Consider the following 18,992-nt stretch of genomic DNA (forward strand, 5'->3'; position numbering starts at 1 on the left):
TTTCTGTTTATAAATATGAACTTTGCTACTAAAACACTCTACAGAGCTAAGTTGTCTGCACAGTGACAAGTGCAGAATTTAGAGGATTATGGAGAGAAAACAATTTGTGTAATTGGAGAAAATAAACTGAAAAACAAGGGAGTTCTGATTTGCAGCTGCAGTAATTTTAGGTGTGATTTGTTTTAGCAAAGTAGACAGACATAAGTGTTCTTTATGTTTGTTGTTTAGGTTATACTATAAGTGGTTTATCAATAGTGCTGCATTTATGTTGGACTTTTCCTTTTATAACCTGTATTTGTGCTGGGTTGTTTTTCAATGTTTTACATTATTTTATTCAACTCTCTTTTCTACCATATTTTAATGTGTTCAAAGTTCACAAAAGGAAGATGCTTTAGCCTTAAATAAGAATTAGTCAGATTAAGGCAAGAGCATGAATGTAGTAAACTGCAGTTTAAAATGGGATTCACAAGGTTCTTTCTTAACCAAACTGAATTATCACACACCTTGATTTCACCACCCTACCCCCCACCTTAAATTACTGTGCAAAAAAATACTGCACTGATTTTAAAAATAACTCAAGCTTATTTGCAGGTGTTTATATTCCATGCCAAACACTTGGTCTTATCCCTATTGTACTCTGAAGTTTTTCTGCTTGAAATGGAGAATGGCTTCCCAAAACCTTGCCATTAGTCTTTGTCAGAAATTCTGATACCTCCTTGTACTGGTATCACCTTTATGTAGTACGGTTCTTTGCTTTGGTGAAAAAAATCTTAGTTAAAAAAAAATTTCTCACTAATAAGTTTTAATATGTAGGAGTTCCTAGTCTGTTCTGTTATTATTTTCAGACAGTTTGATAATATCCTTTACTGACACTTCTCCCGTTTTTACAGTTGTCCTGTAGCGGATCAGGTCCAGAATGCAAGCGTACGCTCTTCAGACTTTGGCCTAAGTCCTTTGGTCTCCTACTATCTTAGGACATGTTAAAAATTGATAATGCTGTGTCATATTCCTTGACTTGCAGGGCCAGTTCTACTGAAGTTTACAACCAACCATATCCTTGTTGACTCCCAACCTGCATTGTGTTCAAAAACCTTTCTTCAAAACTTTGCCAAGATGGTTTAAACCAGCTGGGGCGGGGAAGAGAAGAATGCATTACTGAAGTCTCACCCATTTATTTTGTTTCCTTTTCTACTATGATCCACAATAGCTGGGACAGTTTTCTCTTTTCTAGACTGAAACAGACCACAGTAATGCAGACAATCTCAGCAAGTGGTTTGCCTGAAAGAGAAACTTAGAAATACAAAAAAAAGATTTGATTGGTCCTTCATCTTGTTGTCCTTTAACCTAATGTGATTTAAAATGTCTTAAGTAAGACTGCACTTCAGCTTGGTTACTTTATTTTATTTCTGTTAGATTTTCAGGGAATAAGGCTGAATGAACAATGTAAATCAAACTTCAAAAAATGTAATGAAACTCCTATCATATCTGGATTCTAGGTTTATATATTGACTTGGTTCTGTTAAGGCCCTGAACTATACTCTTTGGATCCAAGCATCTATAAATCTTGAGGAAGTTTAGAGTATTTTCTGAATTTGGACATACTTCTGTCTGGCACGTATCTATCCAAATGTAGAGAGGATTTATCTGTTGTGTGGTACAGATACTCAGAGCCCTTTTGTGTTTGTACCTAAACAAAGGGGTTTCAGAAGTAAAGATTTCCTAATTAATTCTGTTCTTTTCCTGATGTAGATAAAATTTTTTTAACTAGGCTGGTTTCGGAGGATTTAATGAAGCCTTACTTGAGTTTCCCTGGAACATTTTCTGATGGGAATTCTGAGAATTTTGATCTCCTGTAAATTGAAGTGTTTGCACACAACACAATAAAGAAAAACTAGTTTACTGCTGCTTTTCAGTGTATTCAGAATAGGGAGGTCAGAGCTTGCTAAAAAAGAATACTGTCAATTTCAGCAGCTTTTGTAACAACAGGGCAACTCTTATTCGATATCTTTCTGTGTTATAGTAGTTTGACTTCTCTGGCTTCAACAAATTCCGCAACATCATATAGAAGAGTGGAGAAAACTCCCTTCCACAACTTTCAGTGTGGTATTTTTATATTTGTCACATTGTTTTTATGACCTTTACAAGCAAAAATGTAAAACTTTTTATTAGGCTGACTAATGGGATAAAAAGAAAATTTTAGACTTCTTGTGAAACTAATTAATGTTTTTCTCAGCAGATTTTAGGTGACTGTTCACATCATGAGCAGAATTCTGTCTAAAAATAAGTTGTGTCCACTTCTTTATGGGTTCATTGAGAGCAGAAATTTCCACGCCAGTCTCCCTTAATGTGATCACAATTGGCAGTCGTAATTTGTCCATTTATATAAAAGGAATAAATTAGCAAATTAGCCACCATAAACTGTTAGTATATCCACTTTTGCTGACATGTTTATTGTAATTCACAATATGCATGATGTTGATTTTTCAAAAAAGTTCAATTTTTTTGAGTATGAATTATGAATTCATGAATCACAAAGCAAGACTAATAAAACTTTAAAGTTGGAAACACTACATGGCACTCATTTATGTCATCTCAGTTTGATTAAAAGCCTAAAACCTTCTATTAATTTTACAGCTAAAACAGCAAGACAGATGATTTTTCATGCATTTATGTAATGAGTGAAAGACAGCTAATGATTCATGTCAGGAAGTGTCTAGAGGAAACCTAAAAATAGACAAATATGTAAATTTCAGTGCACCACTCAGAACATTACACAGCACAGAATATCATAAACACAACCTTGTCTAAAGACTTAAAGGTTTTTTTAATGTTTTGTTTTAATGGTATGTATTTCAAAAGAAAGGAACTTCTCTGCAAAAAAATGCAGCTAGAAATTAAAGATGGCCTCTAATGAACAGACAAAGGAAATTAAAAAGGAGAAGCTTTTACAGCCATAAAAGTAGAGTTCGAAATATCACCCCTCTTACAAAATATTTCCTGAAAATAAGCTTGTGGAGCACAAAATAAATTCTGGAAACTCTAGAACTATGAAAGCAAGTCCAGTAGTCGGCACTTTCAAAAATAAATAAAACCATCAGGCAACAACTGTATGCTAATTGCATTTAAAAAATAAGCGACCACCTACATAGAAATAAAATAAAGCTCATTACTGGAGCTAAAGCAGATAGCTGAGATTCAGACTTTGTTAACCCAACCCCTTAGGCTTGCTTGAAAGAGCTTACAAAGTCACTGCCATTTTCTTAGTGATGGAACAGAAGCATAAAATGTGCACCAGCATCTCAATGCCCCTAACTCAAGTGGGCTGTAGTAGTTGATGTGCATTTCTTGGCATAGCTGTGCCCTCACTTGCAGAGGATCTGACCAGATTTTTCTTGCTGAATGAGCGCAGCTAAGACAGGGAGAAAGAAGGTCACCAAGAGCAGGTTGTGTGCAAGAGGGTGCTAGTTTTGCATGATACTAAGAAATTCCACAAATCATTACATTTTTTCTGGCAATAAAATTTTGCTAAAACAAATTAAATGGTTAAATTAATAAATCAGCTTTATGAAAATAAAACCCTGAAACCTCAAAGTCAAGGAAGTTAAATATTTTCTAAATTTCAGACAAGACAATAAATTTTGGAGTTTTTCAACAATAGTGAGAGGCCTGTGAGTCTGTCTCCTGAAGAAGCTTACACATCCTATTCCCTCTAGAGGAAGTATTGAAAAGCATTTGCAACAGTGCCCCTCTCTCCCCCCATCAGCCATCATCAGGTTATAGATCTTCAGAAACAAAAGCTGCCCAGATCTTCTCTCACTCTCCCAAATGCTATTCTGGGGGGGTGGGGGGATGGACAACAAAAAATGAAACTAAAAAAAGGTACCCAAAACAAAAAACAACCAAACCCAAGGATTCTGAAAGCTCCTTGCCTGTTCTGCTGCTGATATAGTTGGATTTGCTGTAGAAAGAATTGCACAGGAATTGAACTGCATATATTCTTAGGGTCAAGGCCTGACCATAACTAACTTTAAAAATGTCACAATAGTTATTTTTTTTCCTTGATCTTTAACCCTTTGTCCCCAAATCTTTCCAGAGTTAGTATTTGGCTCCACTTAAGTTTATGATTCAGCTGTGGAGCTTTAACTTAATCTGACAGTTCTGTAAATCCTTGCTAGACTCTTGATTCTGATTTTAGCTCCTGTTTTTTGTTAGTCTCTTTAATTCAGCTATGAAAGTTAGAGCTTTATGCTCCTAACATAAAATTAGGTTCAGACCTTCATAAAAATTATTATTTATGCAGCTGCTATTGCTGCTTAAAAGTGGCTCACTGAATTCTTCCTCAAGGATAGGGTGGTCTTGGCCTAATTCTCTGGACAGAATCCTGAGTAGGAAGGCAACAGTTACAAGAAGGGATGTTCACTGGGAGAAAGCCAGTAGAAAACTCTTCAGCATTTAATCAGAACAATTTTATTTTGATAGTTGATCAATAGAAACACAACTAAAAAATCCTGCTCAAAGTCAGAACAGCTGAGCCAACAAAAACAAATACACGATTTCCAACATGAAGGACAGATAAGAAACAAGAAAATGTAGAACAGCATGAATAAAATCCTCCATTGTATGAGATTTGGCAAAAAATAAGGCCTTTAATAATAATTCTTAGGAACTGCTGTAAGAGTTTCATACAAACCTGCTTCATTGTCCCTCGAAAAATTAATTTGAATTTAAAACAAAAAACAAAAACCAAACCCACACATCTGGCTTAATCGTTGGCTATTTTTATTCCCACCCCAAATCACAGCTTGGCTGGAAAGAAGACAGCTGCTTGGGCACTAGTGTGTTTCAGTTTGAAGTACATCTAATCTTCATTGAGTTATTTGAGCCTCCTGTGCCAAGTGCAGAAAGGCATGCTTTTGTGGGGAGAGGTTTTTTTTTCCTTTTAATGTTAATGTGTAATTTTGGCCAACAAAGTAGTGCTTAGGAGACAATAGCAATTTTCAAAATGCATTAAACTTAAAAGGCAGTAAATACACCAAATGCTTTTGCATAAATCCTCATCCAGTTCGTTGCTTCTCCAGGAACCACCGCTATTGGAAATCAATCTCAAATATTTTATTGGTCAATTGATTCTGAAAGCTCCTTAGTGTCTTCTCATCTGAGTAGCTTTAAAATTTTTTACTCCTCTGTAGTTTTTCCATTAGTAACTCTTACACATATGATGAATTTGGCATGAGTGCCTTAATTACATGTGACATTTTGGGCATGTCAGTTTTATGTGTGAACTATCACTACATGTTATCCTACCGAGTGAAATGTTTGCTAGGGAACATGGGCTGGGGTGAATCCACGTTCTGCTGAACTTGGTGACCAAATCTGCAGATGCTTCAGGGGCTCCAGAAAATATTCATCTACAGGTTTTGCTGGTAAAACAATCATACCCGAGAAAGAAAAAATAAAAAATCAGCCCAGAAAACAGCAATTCCCAATACATCAATTACAGCTTGGTCCTTCTACCTTAGTTAGACTGAGTATTCCAGTCCCACTGACATATGAGAGATCATGGAGGAGGTTAGGGACTCTCTGCATCAGCACCATGGCGCATTCTGTCTCCTAGTAAACCTGGTGCTGTTACCAAAGGCTGTGGTGTGGTATCTTGTTGAATCTCGTGGTTAATTATGTTTGATACAAGTCTAAAAGCAGAGGGCAGAGTATAAGAGAGAAGATCAAGAACAGAATTATTCTTTTGTCTCTATTTTATGTGCTACTGAATCTCAGAAGAGCATTCAATGAAAAAGCTAGTCAAACTAGAACAGCGGAGGTAGGGTGGATGAGACAGCAGTATTGCTTGGCAGCACTTTCTCTGCCCATCCTGTGCACGCTGGGAACATCTGTCAAAGGCGGCTATACCCCAGGGAGCAATTTTCAGTTACAGTTTTACATTCCCCGTTGTACTCCCTTCTGGGTTGTGAACTAGTCTCTTATCAATACCTAGCCTTCTATCTCAAAATTAGCATTTAAAATATAATTTCCAATGCTGCATGATTCACAGGTTTCATGATCTTAAGCCTTTCCAGTCTGGTTTTCATGCTACTGTTACTTTGCAGTATAAGTATAAGATAGAGTCCATTTTTCTTGATGAAGCTGATAGTGGCAAGAATCAGAAAGCACTACCTCCATCCTGCCTGTAACATATATGATTTGCAAAGTATCTCTTTTTTTTTAGACCAAGATAGCTCTTGTGAACGTTGTTCCAGGTGTATCTTTGTTTAACTATATCTGATTGGGATTTAGCACACAAATGAACTTCGTAGTTAGCTGAAAATAAAAATCTTTCACTTGACTGAAACTGTAGTGCAGCAGTTGTTCCAACATATCAAGATGTTATTAAAGAGACATATGGACTCAGAGAGGAATTTCAGAAGGATTATACTGAGTAAGTACACAGCAGTTACCAAAATAAAAGTTGGCATTCAGATCATATTAACTAGAAACCAATATTCCCAAAGATGTCATGTAAGTAATTAGTATATACTAGGTTGCCACAAATACGTGTCTGTGTGTGTGTGCGTGCTGTGTCCAAGAGAGCAAATGTCAAACATACAGTCACGATCCCTTCCCATCAAGCGTGTGGTAAAACTACCCTTGTTCTATTTTGGAGGATGAGCATGTTCTTACATACAAGATGCACAGTCAGCAAATGCAGTGATGGAGGCAGACGTGTCAATGGCATTAAGATAATACAGAGTATTAACATGGCACCAGGCAATGTTGCTGCACTTAGATGTCTAACAGTGTCTCCATTCCAAATCCTTTTTGGAAAGGTTTAGAACCCATTTACTGCACAGTAAGATGAAACTTGTCATTGAATGAATTACAATCAGACGTTATAAGATAAAATCACACTCCACTGATAATCATAGCTCATGCTAACAGGATGCATCACCTCTGCATGTATTCTGGCATTTAATTTTGTTAGTTTTCCAAGTGTGTATGTATGTATATATATGTGTGTGTGTGCATGTATACGATTAGCGTAATTATAGCTATGGAAGAGATTTTGAAAACGTATTAAAAATACAGATCTGGAAAGACTTGCTGAGGAGTTGCTGCTTTATACACAGAAATTTCCATCCAAACGAAAATCATCTTGCTTTATTGTTAGAAATACTACCAATATCCTTGCTGCTTACCTTACACGCTGTTGGTAATCATTCTCATGCTCTCATTATCAGAGCTTTTTTATTATTACGTAGAAAAATGTCTTCAAAGGTTTAAAAAGAAAACAAAAACCCCAAAGCAGAGATTCATTCTTTTTCATTGTTGTTGTTTAAAAGGAAACATTTACTTCCTATTGGTAGTCAGTAGATAAAAATGCCTGAGTGCCATTTTTCATGCATACAGTTTGAATACTGTAGGTCTTTCAATGAAAGTTATGTCCCAGTTTTATTTGCAAATCTCGGCAGAAGTAAGGAAAAAATATTGAAGTAATAAAAAGGGAAAGGAAAGAAATTAATCAGAAGTTTAGAACGTCGTTTATACTCTGCTAGGTTTCTTTTTTCCTTTTCTTTGTTTACAAGAATATCATGTACAATATTCATTGACAGAAAAATTATTAAATGTACTGTATGTTTTTGGGAAGATTCCATGACTTTGTGTGTCATACTCAACTTAAAAAGAAGGAAAAAAACCCTTAATATATACTTGTTCTGCTCCTACACTGATTAGTGCTTCCATGAATCCAGCTGAACTAAAGCTCAATGCAAATACATTAATGAAAGGACGGGTTATGTGCTGTGGCGTACTCCATTTTTATGACAGGATAACGAACAGGAACTCACAGAATTAAGCTGAGGACTATATTTAGTAAGGCAGTTGGTACTAAAGCCATGGCATTATTTTCTTTAAAAATCTCTAAGGTTATCTTGGAGATCCTTGAAGGTATTTACCTACTGTTGTTTGGTTTTTGGAGTCCTATGTTTACAGGACAGGTTATCTGCTGTCCGTTACAAATGGGTTACAGGGTATTTCATTTTCATAGGCAGTAACAGTGAATGTTTTGAGATTAAACTTCTCTGTAATTCTCCCTCCTGTTCTTAACTGTTTCCTTATCCCTTGCTTTCCCTTTCTCAGATGCATCCATTTAACTGTCCTCCCTCCAGGTCCTGTCTTTTCATCTCTCCCCATCGTGCCCAGACCCCATCTTTTTCCTCTCTTCAGCACTTGATTTGCTTGATCTGCAGCACTCTGTTCCACTTTTCCTAGTTGTCAGAAAACAGAAATCTTCTCTAGTGATAATATTACCATTATATGTCCCTTCTGAGTTTCCTGAAAAGATCTGGCAGTTTGCATTGGCTGTTGTTCATCTGCTGTGTTCAAATCTGGCAGAGTCCTCTAACGGAATTAGTATTCTCTAAGAATTTGGTTTTGGCCTGAATTAGCAGGGGTAACGTACAGAGGATCTCTTCTGAGAGATCTGTAATTTGATGCAGACTTCTGGATGCAAACTTGTGCTTAGCATCACAAAAACATGCACAGGGACAAATCCTGCTGTGCCTTTTATGGCTGCCAGTGTTATGACACTAGCAAAACACCTCTCGTTTTCATTGTAGGTATCGGAGAAGGGGAGGTTTGTGTGCTGTGAGAGAGAGGGCACAGGAACCTAATATTCCACTTGGATGCAGGGTTAGGACATTTTTGGGGTGTCTTGATGTACAGTTGCCTCTTCCTGCAGTCACAATCATTTCTCCTACTGAGGTGATGAGTTACGGACCAGGGATGCTGTACTTCCAACACAGTGCAGTTACAACCTTGAGACTGTTGGAAGTTTAAAGTGGGAGTAAGATTGGAGTTGGTCAATAATACGTCAATGACATTTACTCTTGGTCTTACCTATTTATTTTTGCTTAGTACAACTGAGAGAATTATCTCCTTAATTATTCCTTACAGATTTTAATTGCTTTTTTACATGGTCAATGGATTGCATTTAATCCTTTGTAATAGTTTTGCATAAAAATGCAGATGCTCTACTTTGTAGAAGCACAGCTAGGATTCAACAGCTAGGTGTTGGGATAACTCAAAACCAAACTTTGCTTTGTTATTTGTTCATTCACTTAGGGGAGTGTGTTGTCAGGTTGTACAGCTCACAGACGGCATCATTTTTGTTGAAACCTTCAAAACAAGACGCCCTTGCACAAGGATACATAAGAAACATAGCTAGAAGGAAAGTTTTCCTGCATAACATAATGTATTCCTAATTGTTTTACTTGGCCTGCAGATGCTCCTCCAATATTATCATTAATTACAACAGTAATAATCCTACTTGAGGAAAGTATAAAACTTCTAATGTTTAGCAAGCTCCTTCCAATTTCTTGAATGCCTCAGTTTAATCTTCCATTCCTACCGGACACACTAAACAAAAGAATATCCAGCACCCAAAGAGAATAAGCATTGAAGAGCCCTGCACACATTGCAAGGTCCCTACCCTATAATGAAATAGCTCATTGCTCCACCTGGTCTTACTTTTATGACAGTAAGGGAATGGAAGAGAGAGCCACTGTAACAAAGTATCATCTTTATTTCAATTTCAGTTTTCCTTGTCAATAGATTTTGTAAATCAAAGTTTACACCGAAAGGTATTTTTAGTATATTAAAAAAAAAAAATTATAATCAGAGAGTTTTCTTTTAATGGTTTCTTCAGAAATATATTCTGATAATAGGAACTGCTCATTACAATAAAAAACAGAACAGGCATTCATTTAGTGTGGCATGGGAAGTACTGCCAGTTCTAAATGCCCTTCATAGTTTCTTTAAAATTTTTACGTTCTTTAGGCCTCAACAAAAACCAAAGCTCCTCTTCCAGGTTTGGTAGCAAACAGACTATTATTCTCCAATGCTAACCTTTGGATGTTGGTTTGGTAATAAGCTTCTTTGACATTTTTTAGAAAAGTATTCAGCTTGTCAGTAGGCACCATTGACACAGTGCAGCCACCCCATCCAGCTCCAGTCAGACGTGACCCGATGGCCCCAAATTGCCTAAAACAAAATAACAGGGGGAAAAAAATCATGTAAAATGAACCGAAAAGGGGTAATTTGTCATATATAAAATTCCTATAGAAAACTACTGAATACTTTACTCAAAACACATCTATATAATCTGATTTTTCTGAAGCTCAGTTGCAGTTACTCAATTTGCAGTTACTGTCTTGGACCAAAAAATGCTGAAGCTTTAAAATTCAATATAGTCACTCCTGTCAATTCCGAAAGTCACCCACTTCTAGAATGCCTCAGTATCAGCTGTTTCAAGGATCACGGCACAGCTGAGATGAAGAAAGCAGGGGAAGAAGGGAATTGTGTTAGCAACATTCATAAGACATCAGAAGTGAAAACAGGAATACATGACAAAAATAACAAAAAAGGGTTCATAAACTAATTGCACAGGATGTAGGCATGCAAGCCATTTTCTAATGTGGCAAAGACAAATAGCTCTATTCTTCCAGGACAGATCTAAAACATGCTGAAGATTCACAGGCTTCTGCAGGACTGCTGAGCATGCCAGTCAAGAAAAGGAGGGTTCAGAAACCCTTAAAAAGTCATCCAGAGTCATTGCACTCGGACATCTGCTTATGCTGAATGGACAGGGTTGGGTATCTCTCTTTAGAGGGACCTCAGGAACTTAACAGATTTACAGCAGTAGAGGTAAAGTAAGAATTTAGTCCCAAAAGAAAAAAAATGCTCTTAATAAGGAGGGTGAATAGAAAGAACAATGACAAATAACTGACATCCAAAATATAAACCATTCCCAGCCTCAAGATACTGGCCTACTAGAAATGTCCTACAGCAAATCCCATGCCATTACTCTGCAGGATTCAGATGCCATCTCATTAGAATGTAGTAGAATTATTTTCATTAGTTTACCTTACCTGTGTTCCTGATCTTTACTTAGATTCAGAAAAAGTAGGAAAATACCATGTAATAAATTTCTTTGGGGCTTTTCTAACCTAGTCAGAAAAGGATGATTTAGAAAACTCTTTGAAATCTTATTCTCATGAGAGGTCTAATCTGATTTGCAATCAAATACTTTTGATATGTTTCCCATACGCACGCACAGAGGGATTTACCAGTTTAGAATGTGTTTGAGGAAGAGATGGCATCATCTGAATAACATATTGGAAAATGACAGCTCATTCTGAGTCGGCTGCGGTAATTTTTCATATGTGCATTTTATGTTAAATGAATCTGGTGTACTGCTGGGTGAGTAGAGGTTTAGGTCATATTTCAAGCAAGTACTTACATATGTGTTCGATTCTAAACATGCTTACATCTCTTGAACAGAAACACTTTCTTCAGTGTGTCTGTGTGGTGCCACCCTTCATATTGACTCGATTTGGTGTTCATTCCTTATTTCCTGTTGGGTGTTTTATTTTACTTTTTTTAAATTATTATTATTATTAATTTATTTATTCCTCCTGTAAGCCACTCATTCTCTGATGCAATTTTAGTTTTTTCTGGTCCATGGAACAACCTCCTAAAATGAGCAGGATCCAATCCAGTCTCAACTGCAATCAATAGGGAAATTTCCATTGACTTCGTAAGGCCCAATCCACTTCCAAAGTCTGCTAAATCAACTGTCTGTACTCAATTGGTCTGTTACCTCAGTCAGAACTTTGTATTTCAGATGGTGTCTGGTTTTTATTTTGGTAGGCAACTGAAATCCCTTCAGAATTGCTCTGAACCTTTTACTGATTTCAAAATTCTCTGTGGTCATGCTCATGCCTCATTTTTACTGAGTCATTTTAAAATACTTAGTTGAAATAAAGCATAATGTAGGCAGAAATATGCCTGTCTCAGAGCTGAAGTCACTGTGTTTCAAAATACTGTGGCTAACAGTTTCAAATGTGGTGATATGATTAGGCACTTCAGCCTTAATGCTGAGGAACTTGGCGTTTTGGTGGGCAGTGCTGCAACACCTGAAAACTAGGCACCCGATACTACAAGAATTCAAAGCGAGGACCTAATTCCGCATCTACTGGAGATGTGGTGCATGGGAGGTATCTAGGTCAAACATGTGAAAGTTAACTTTGGCAGAGGTCTGAAACTGTCTTTTTCAACTCTTAATCAGTTGAGTCCTAAGCTAGACTCCTCTGGTAAAGTGGGATTCACAGCCAGACACTCTCGTCTTGTGCACCGGCACCTGAATCATGCATTTATGAAGAGGATTATGAGCAGACAGTAAGTGCTTGTGGACAGAGCACTCACCCACACAGTGGGTGACGTGGATTTAACGTGTGGGCAAGTACCCTATGCATCGCCTGGCCTATGCTAGAGCTGAGGACAAGTAACAGAGGGAGAGACGGAGCACACAAGAAAGATAATGTATCTGTAGTCCAGCATTGGGGACACTCAGCTCCCAATCCCGGGTTCTGGCCATTGCTTATTGAAGAGTTTATGTATCTTGTTGCAGTATTCACTGGATAAAATGAGAATTACCTTATGAGGAAGGGGGTGTGTGTAAATGAGAGTAAAAACAGGAGTACTGCAGCAAAGGGAAGAATAAAAAAAATGGAAGTCCCATAGTTTGGTATATGGAAGCAATAGGTAAGACATTACGGTACCTCATTTTAAAAATAATTGTACTGTAAGAGGCGAAAAAATCAGAGCAATATTGTTAATTTCAAACACTCAAAATTATGAACCAGCTATTCAGAAAGCATGGACTTGACATGAGGTTGAAATATATAAATGGGGGGGTGGGTATTATTCTGTTTTGTAGCTTAGCGTACATTTGAATAGCATCTTTAAGCCTTTCTGGCTCTGAAAGACCTGCAAACTTCTTGTAGGGTGGTTTTTTTGTTTGTTTTGCTGAATTTTCAAATTGTGCCATGACTCCAGGCTTTGAAACTCTAAGGAAATCATCAGTGATAAGAGCCTTGATAAAATGCAGAATTGTCTCAGCCACCATAATGCAGCTGGATGTCATGTAAAAACTGTATCTTTTAAAAGCGATCAGAGAAGATTCAGCTATCTTCAACTGTAAGGGGCATAGCTGGTAACACAAGAATGATCAGGATTTATACCCCTAAAAGATGGAGAGTAAGGGAATGAAAGTAAGTCGTCTGCAACACTCAAGGATTCTGAGAGATTTTCAAAAGTACCTAACGAATTCAGGAGCTCAGATCCAATATTTTATTCCTTAATTGTTTAGTAAATCTTCTGTGTTACTTACTTTGAAAGACTAAAAGGTAAAACATCTATTAACAGCATGAGATAGGTGGTTCAAGTCTTCTGTCTTTGCAAAAAGAGAAAAAACAACTGGCCAACTAGTGGTTACAGTTTTCAGCACTACAAACCACAGCAAGTATGGATCCCTTTGTTTCTTGGCAGAGGTTGTACAGTAAAACATAAAGATCTAGGCAAAACAGAAAACATCTGGATATGCAGATTATTCTTCACAGTTTAAACCTTGTAAGGAGAGAGCAGCAGTAGACTCGGGCAATTCCGTGGAATGTATTTTTGGAAACGCTTTTTAAAGTCACAGGGCAGCTGTATATGATTGTAAGTAAAGAATGTAATTTATGTAGTTCCTGACCATTTCTATAATCACATCAGCCAAGTTTTCCTAGAGTGACTAGTGATTTTATGTCCCTTAGGTTTTTAACGTACAACCTGAGAAAAGTTAAGACTTTTTTTCCAATAGTTTCCAAAAATTAGATGCTGTCTTAAGCTGTATTCATCTAGAATAGCTATATGCTTTTAGAAATTCAATCACAGAATCAGAAAAACATGAAAGAATATCCAATGTCTAAAGAAGAAAGATATATTTCTTAGGAAATACTCTTGATGGGACAAGACTGTAAAGAATAACGAACAAATAATTTACTTGCTTCTGTGCAATGAATGTAATAAACCACATCCCCCCCACCCCCCCACCCCCCCGATTAAATAAGTTCAATATACCAATTAGAAATTGTTTCACGCAAATGACACTCCACTGTGGTGCTTAGCTATGCTCATCACATTAGCTGTGGGCTCTTCTGCTGGTAAGTTTGAAATCTGATGTAACATAGGCATTCACATCACTTTTTTTTCCTTCACTATTTATATTTTGGTCCCTGGAACTGAAATGCTGTGATTAATTTTAATTTAATTTAGTAAAACCCTAACTGTGTACTCCTTTCCTTTGGGTTCTGTGGCTGTGTCTGTGCTACCGCCTGCAAGTCAGTGTCACGATACCCAAGCTAGCTCAGAGAGCAGCAGCTGTCTAGCTGTGAAAGCAGAGAGCTTGGCGTAAATGAGAAACAGAGAATTTCCATCCCCATGCTGAGTATCATGCTGCAATAGACTGTTGCTAGCATCCATGCTAGCTTATTTAAATGTAGCACAGGTAACTCCATGTTGTAGTGCAGATCTTACTAGTTTATACCTACTTGTTTTCCCCTGCTTGAAACAGGACAGTTCTCTCCCAGCATTTCTGAGAACAGGCCCTATTGGTATGATTCAAGCTGGAGACCTGAAGTGAAGACACTTAAAATGGCTCTTTTGCCAAGTTCAGTCATCAGATACTATTGACTGAGGCATCAAGAGTGGGCAGTTACTGTACCTAAAAATAATGCAGATGTTAAGTTTTAAGGCTTTTCCTGTGTCAGCGGTGTCACAGAGACCTTGCACTGGATCAAGACTTTGCAGACAATTGCAAGACAATTTTTGATACTTCAGCAGAGTTTTTGTCTTCAGCAGACTCTGGAGACAGTTCTCCCTTCTCACACACAGACCAGCAGTTCCCTTTGAGTAGCTGGGACAACTGTGGTGGAATTGCCTCACTAACTGAGTGACTGTCATAGCTTATTCCACTATGTGGTCATTACGTGATACAATAAACTGAGCATAGCCTGTGAGTTACGTACTGGATTGGCTCCCAAGAGAAGGAACAAAAACTGTATTGCTAAATTACTATCAGACTGTCCAATGGCTATCGGGGCTTCTCTGTGTTTTATCACAAAATAGCATGTGTATCACATATGCAAAATAATCTGTGAATGTCCAAAAGTCTTCTGTTCAGTTTTTAAGTTTGTAGTTTACCAGACTAACCTAAATAATCATCTGTATCATACTCTATAAATTTACAAACTTGGTAAATGGGTATTACAACTTACAAAATCCTCACAAGTATAGAAATAAGAAAGCATATGGCAAACTTGCATATTTGTAAAATTCCTATTTTCATTATAAGCCAGACTAACTTCTTACTTTAAAAAAAAAAACACAACAAAACTAAACCAAAAAAAAGCCACTTGCTGGTAAAGAAATATTATTGTAACCTTCATTTTTAGGTGATAAGGTGTTCATTTTTTTTTAGCTTCAAATTGAAACAGTTTCTGTTTTCTTCAAGGCTGAAATATATATAGAGAGGATGGGATACTTTTTATAGAGTATTTGCTTCTAAAAGACAGTGAAACAACATTTCTTGACCCCAGGGCTGCAAACACTTATGGCACCTACATTCCCCTTCTGGCAGGGCAGTAACACTCTGGTTTAGGGCAGACTTTCCCGAAGGAGAAATAGGAACCATAACAGATGAGCAGAAGTATGAAGGTGGCATCACCGGGAGCCATGATGAAGTGAATGAGGGAAGCAGCTGGGAGAAGGTGGCTGGGGCAGAGGCAGCTGTTTCGTCCCCCACACCACTGTTAAAATGATCACCAACCACTGAATTCCTTCTATAGGCATTGAATTTAGATCACAGCTAGTGTAAGATGTCTGTCCCATGATTAAATGTACCAGAAAAACAAAAATTCAGAGGGACTGAAATGGGTACATCCTTTCATACCAGTCCTGTGAAATGGATTAAATACTATGTAAAATGTGAGTACTATGTATTTGCTTTTACTTTCTGTATTAACCCCTGGCTGTACCAGATCTCATCACCCACTGTAGCAGAGTTATGAAAATAAAAGCCTGCTACACGCAACAACCTGTGATTTCCAGCTCAGTTCATGCCATTTCTCAAACTCTGTTTATTCTGGCTAGAAGATATGAAAGTGAGGAGGAATAGAGGGAGAAGCGAAGGGACAAAATGACACTCAGAGAGTGTGTTCTAGAGTTGAGAGAGCTTGTCTTATTGCAGCCAAACTGAGTTAGGGAGCCCAGCTAAAAGAATGAGGCTGGGGCAGCCATGGAGACTGAATAATGCAGAGGAAACTGAGACATACAATGCAGAGAGCAGAAGCAGCGTGTTAGCTGTTACAACAGTTAACACACTCATGTTTAAATGGTGAAATACTGTCCAACCTATCTGATACCCTAGACAACATATTTTTTTGAGTTGAAACAATGCAATAGCATTTCACAATGTACCACTACGATTCCAGCACAACCTAAGAATGTAGAACAGCTTGCTTATGCCTTGGAATTCCCATGGCAGCAGTTCTGAAATGGTTAAGAAATATAAATAAAGTATCAAAGTTCAAATAGAATAACTAAGATGATGTTTTAAGAAAACCAGTTATGACTTCTTCTACAACTTAAAAAAAGAATAGCCAACAGTCTAACGTAACACTTGTGATGATGAGTCAGTCCAAAAGCAAAGTCTGTAATAAAGCCATAAACTGCATCTTTCATCTGAAAGTATTACACAGATGTCAGTAGGGAAACAATTGACCATGTAATGTCCCTGCAGGAGATTAATTTTGTAATAAGAGACAAGAATACTTTCATTTTAAAAATGCAATAGCCAACTATGTCATATTTCTCATCAATTCAAACAATATTCTCAACAGGCGATTACTCTTCCTTGTGGTCAAAACTTACAGGCAGATGTCTACCAGCCGATCCAGTTCAGGACAGCTGCATTCGTACATTTCCCTGCAGCTGATGTAGCTCTGGTTCATTAATTCTCCCAGCAGCTGGATTGCATTGGCAGGTGCTTCATTGCATATCTTCTTAAATTCCAGCACTCTGGCAGCTTCACTGTACACATGCTTTGCACGCTGGTATAACTTAAAGGTGGAAACTAAACAAAATGAAAATATTAAGTACTACAGTTATCCATTAACATTCACTACAAAAGGAAATACAAAAGCATAGTAGAATTATATCTTTTTGGTAATTAATATTTTATATTAGAACTCTCTAGGCTAGAAGTCTTCTGCAAAAGCTCACCTACATCTTCTTTAGAAGCTCTAATAAAATAGCATTTAGAGTGGATCAAAATACAATGTACACATTTTTTTCATGTTGATAACTTCATGCACATGCTTTAGTTCTTTGCTGTGTCACTGAACAGACCCAGACTCTCCTTTTACTTTGCAGAGGCAAGCCCCAAGTTCAAGAGTTAGCAGCAATGTGCACAAGTGCATTAATCTACAGCTTTCAGGTTTTCAAATACCAGCAAAACTGAGTCATGAGAAGACCAGAACGGTATCCAGTGCCCTGCAGGCAGCCGTCTGCTGGCACCTGCTGGCCCAGGGCATTGTGTGTGACTGCTCCAGGCCAAATCTGCATCAGTTACCTAACTGTGTAGATGGACCTTTTCTTGAAAAAAAGAAACCAACCACCAAAGCAGAAAAAGCCACCAACTGCCCACCCCCACCCCGAAACTCAGATTAACAAAAAAGCTATTATCCATATCTCCTGGTGCATAGGTAAGGAAGTCCTCTCAAATATTTTCGCAATGATGCAGGCTCACCCTGGCTGTCAATAATACTAGATTAAGGGTAAGGTGAAGAGGACAGGTCTTTTCAGTTTGGTTTTCAGGTTTATTTTTGGTGCGTGTTACCAGCCAGAGTGTCAGTGCTGCCTGTGTGGATGTGAAAAGATGTCAAGCTCAGACAGGTACTGCTTAGTATAGTCCTACTAAGAGCAAAGGCTAGTGCAAGGATTTTGGCTAAAATTTTTCTATAGTGCCATGAAAAAGCAGTTCCTCTGGTAAGGGTGGGGGGTGCCCAAACCTGCATGGCCATTGGGGTAGAGACCTTGACCAAGCCTGAACAGTGAGGCATAAAAAGGAAGGATGGCTGTGCTTAAAGGCTCCTCAAGCTACTTCTATTTACAGGAGGGTTTGGTTTGCAGCTAATACCCAAGAATTGATCTTTTTTTCCCAAACTCATGTTGTAGTTCACTATTTTTTTCTCTCCCAATATAGTTCTGTTTGGTTTAATACCACGGCTACTGCCGAGGAAGTAATGTTCACCTGAGGCATGCATGGCATGATTTAATTTATGATTAAATTGGTTTACATGAGCTGTTTGGGTGGTAAACAGTAGCTAAGCGGACTTTATTCTCTATATGGAGCACCTACTGTAGTATGTTTCCTTATTTCATCACACTCAATCACACTCTTGCTAGAGCACCTCAGAACATCCCTTATTTTCTTTCTACATGTAAATTCTCCTTTAGAGCAAGGTCCCTCGCTTCATTTCAGCTTCCAGTCTCTCTTGCTTTCTCCAAAAGGCTGATGAAACACTCAAATAGAGGTAAAAGAAGAGAGACAAGCCCTGTATTCAAAACAGAACACGCTATCTGACCCAGACACATGGAGTTCCCACTTGGCTGCTCCGTGAAGACAGCCAAGTTCTGGAACTACTTCTGATGATTTCAGCAATCTACATTTGCAAGTATATGTAGAAATCTTCCTTGAAAGGCTGGAAATAAAACTGCGTCCTGTATTAAGTCTCTTGTATGTATACTCCAGGTTGCAACCCTTACAGACTAAAACTTCAGCAGCATCTGTATAATCCCTTTCTTTTTCTCCAGAGTAAGTGTAAATCACAACTGTAAATGCTGCAAATATAGTGCTGAGAGACACACAAGTAGTCTAAAATGATAGAGGAACATTGAACATAGCAGTGTTCTGCTACTGGTGATATTGCTTCTTGTGGTATTTTGTAATTCAATACAGCCTGCTACTGAGAAACCTTGTGTTGCTGTCTTTTGAACAGGCCTTCTGAGTGCATTTCAGCTAGGACAGAAATGAGAAAATGGAGTGCCCCCAGAAACAT

General features: G+C 37.8%; 1 protein-coding gene across 4 annotated transcripts in view; it reads right to left on the reverse strand.

Annotated features, from left to right (window-relative positions):
* Positions 1–9,551: 9,551 nt before the first annotated feature.
* GALK2 (galactokinase 2) overlaps positions 9,552–18,992 on the reverse strand; it is a 49,889-nt gene continuing 40,448 nt past the window's right edge. For all 4 annotated transcript variants that reach the window (XM_064456354.1, XM_064456352.1, XM_064456353.1 and 1 more), the window contains 2 exons: positions 16,804–17,005; positions 9,552–10,032 (listed from right to left, as the gene is read on the reverse strand). In XM_064456354.1, coding sequence (XP_064312424.1) covers positions 9,825–10,032; positions 16,804–17,005 — 410 coding nt within the window. In that variant the 3' untranslated portion in view covers positions 9,552–9,824. The remainder of the gene's footprint in view (positions 10,033–16,803; positions 17,006–18,992) is intronic.

This window comes from Phalacrocorax carbo, chromosome 7, assembly GCF_963921805.1.
Source record: "Phalacrocorax carbo chromosome 7, bPhaCar2.1, whole genome shotgun sequence".
NCBI classification, from domain to species: Eukaryota; Metazoa; Chordata; class Aves; order Suliformes; family Phalacrocoracidae; genus Phalacrocorax; species Phalacrocorax carbo.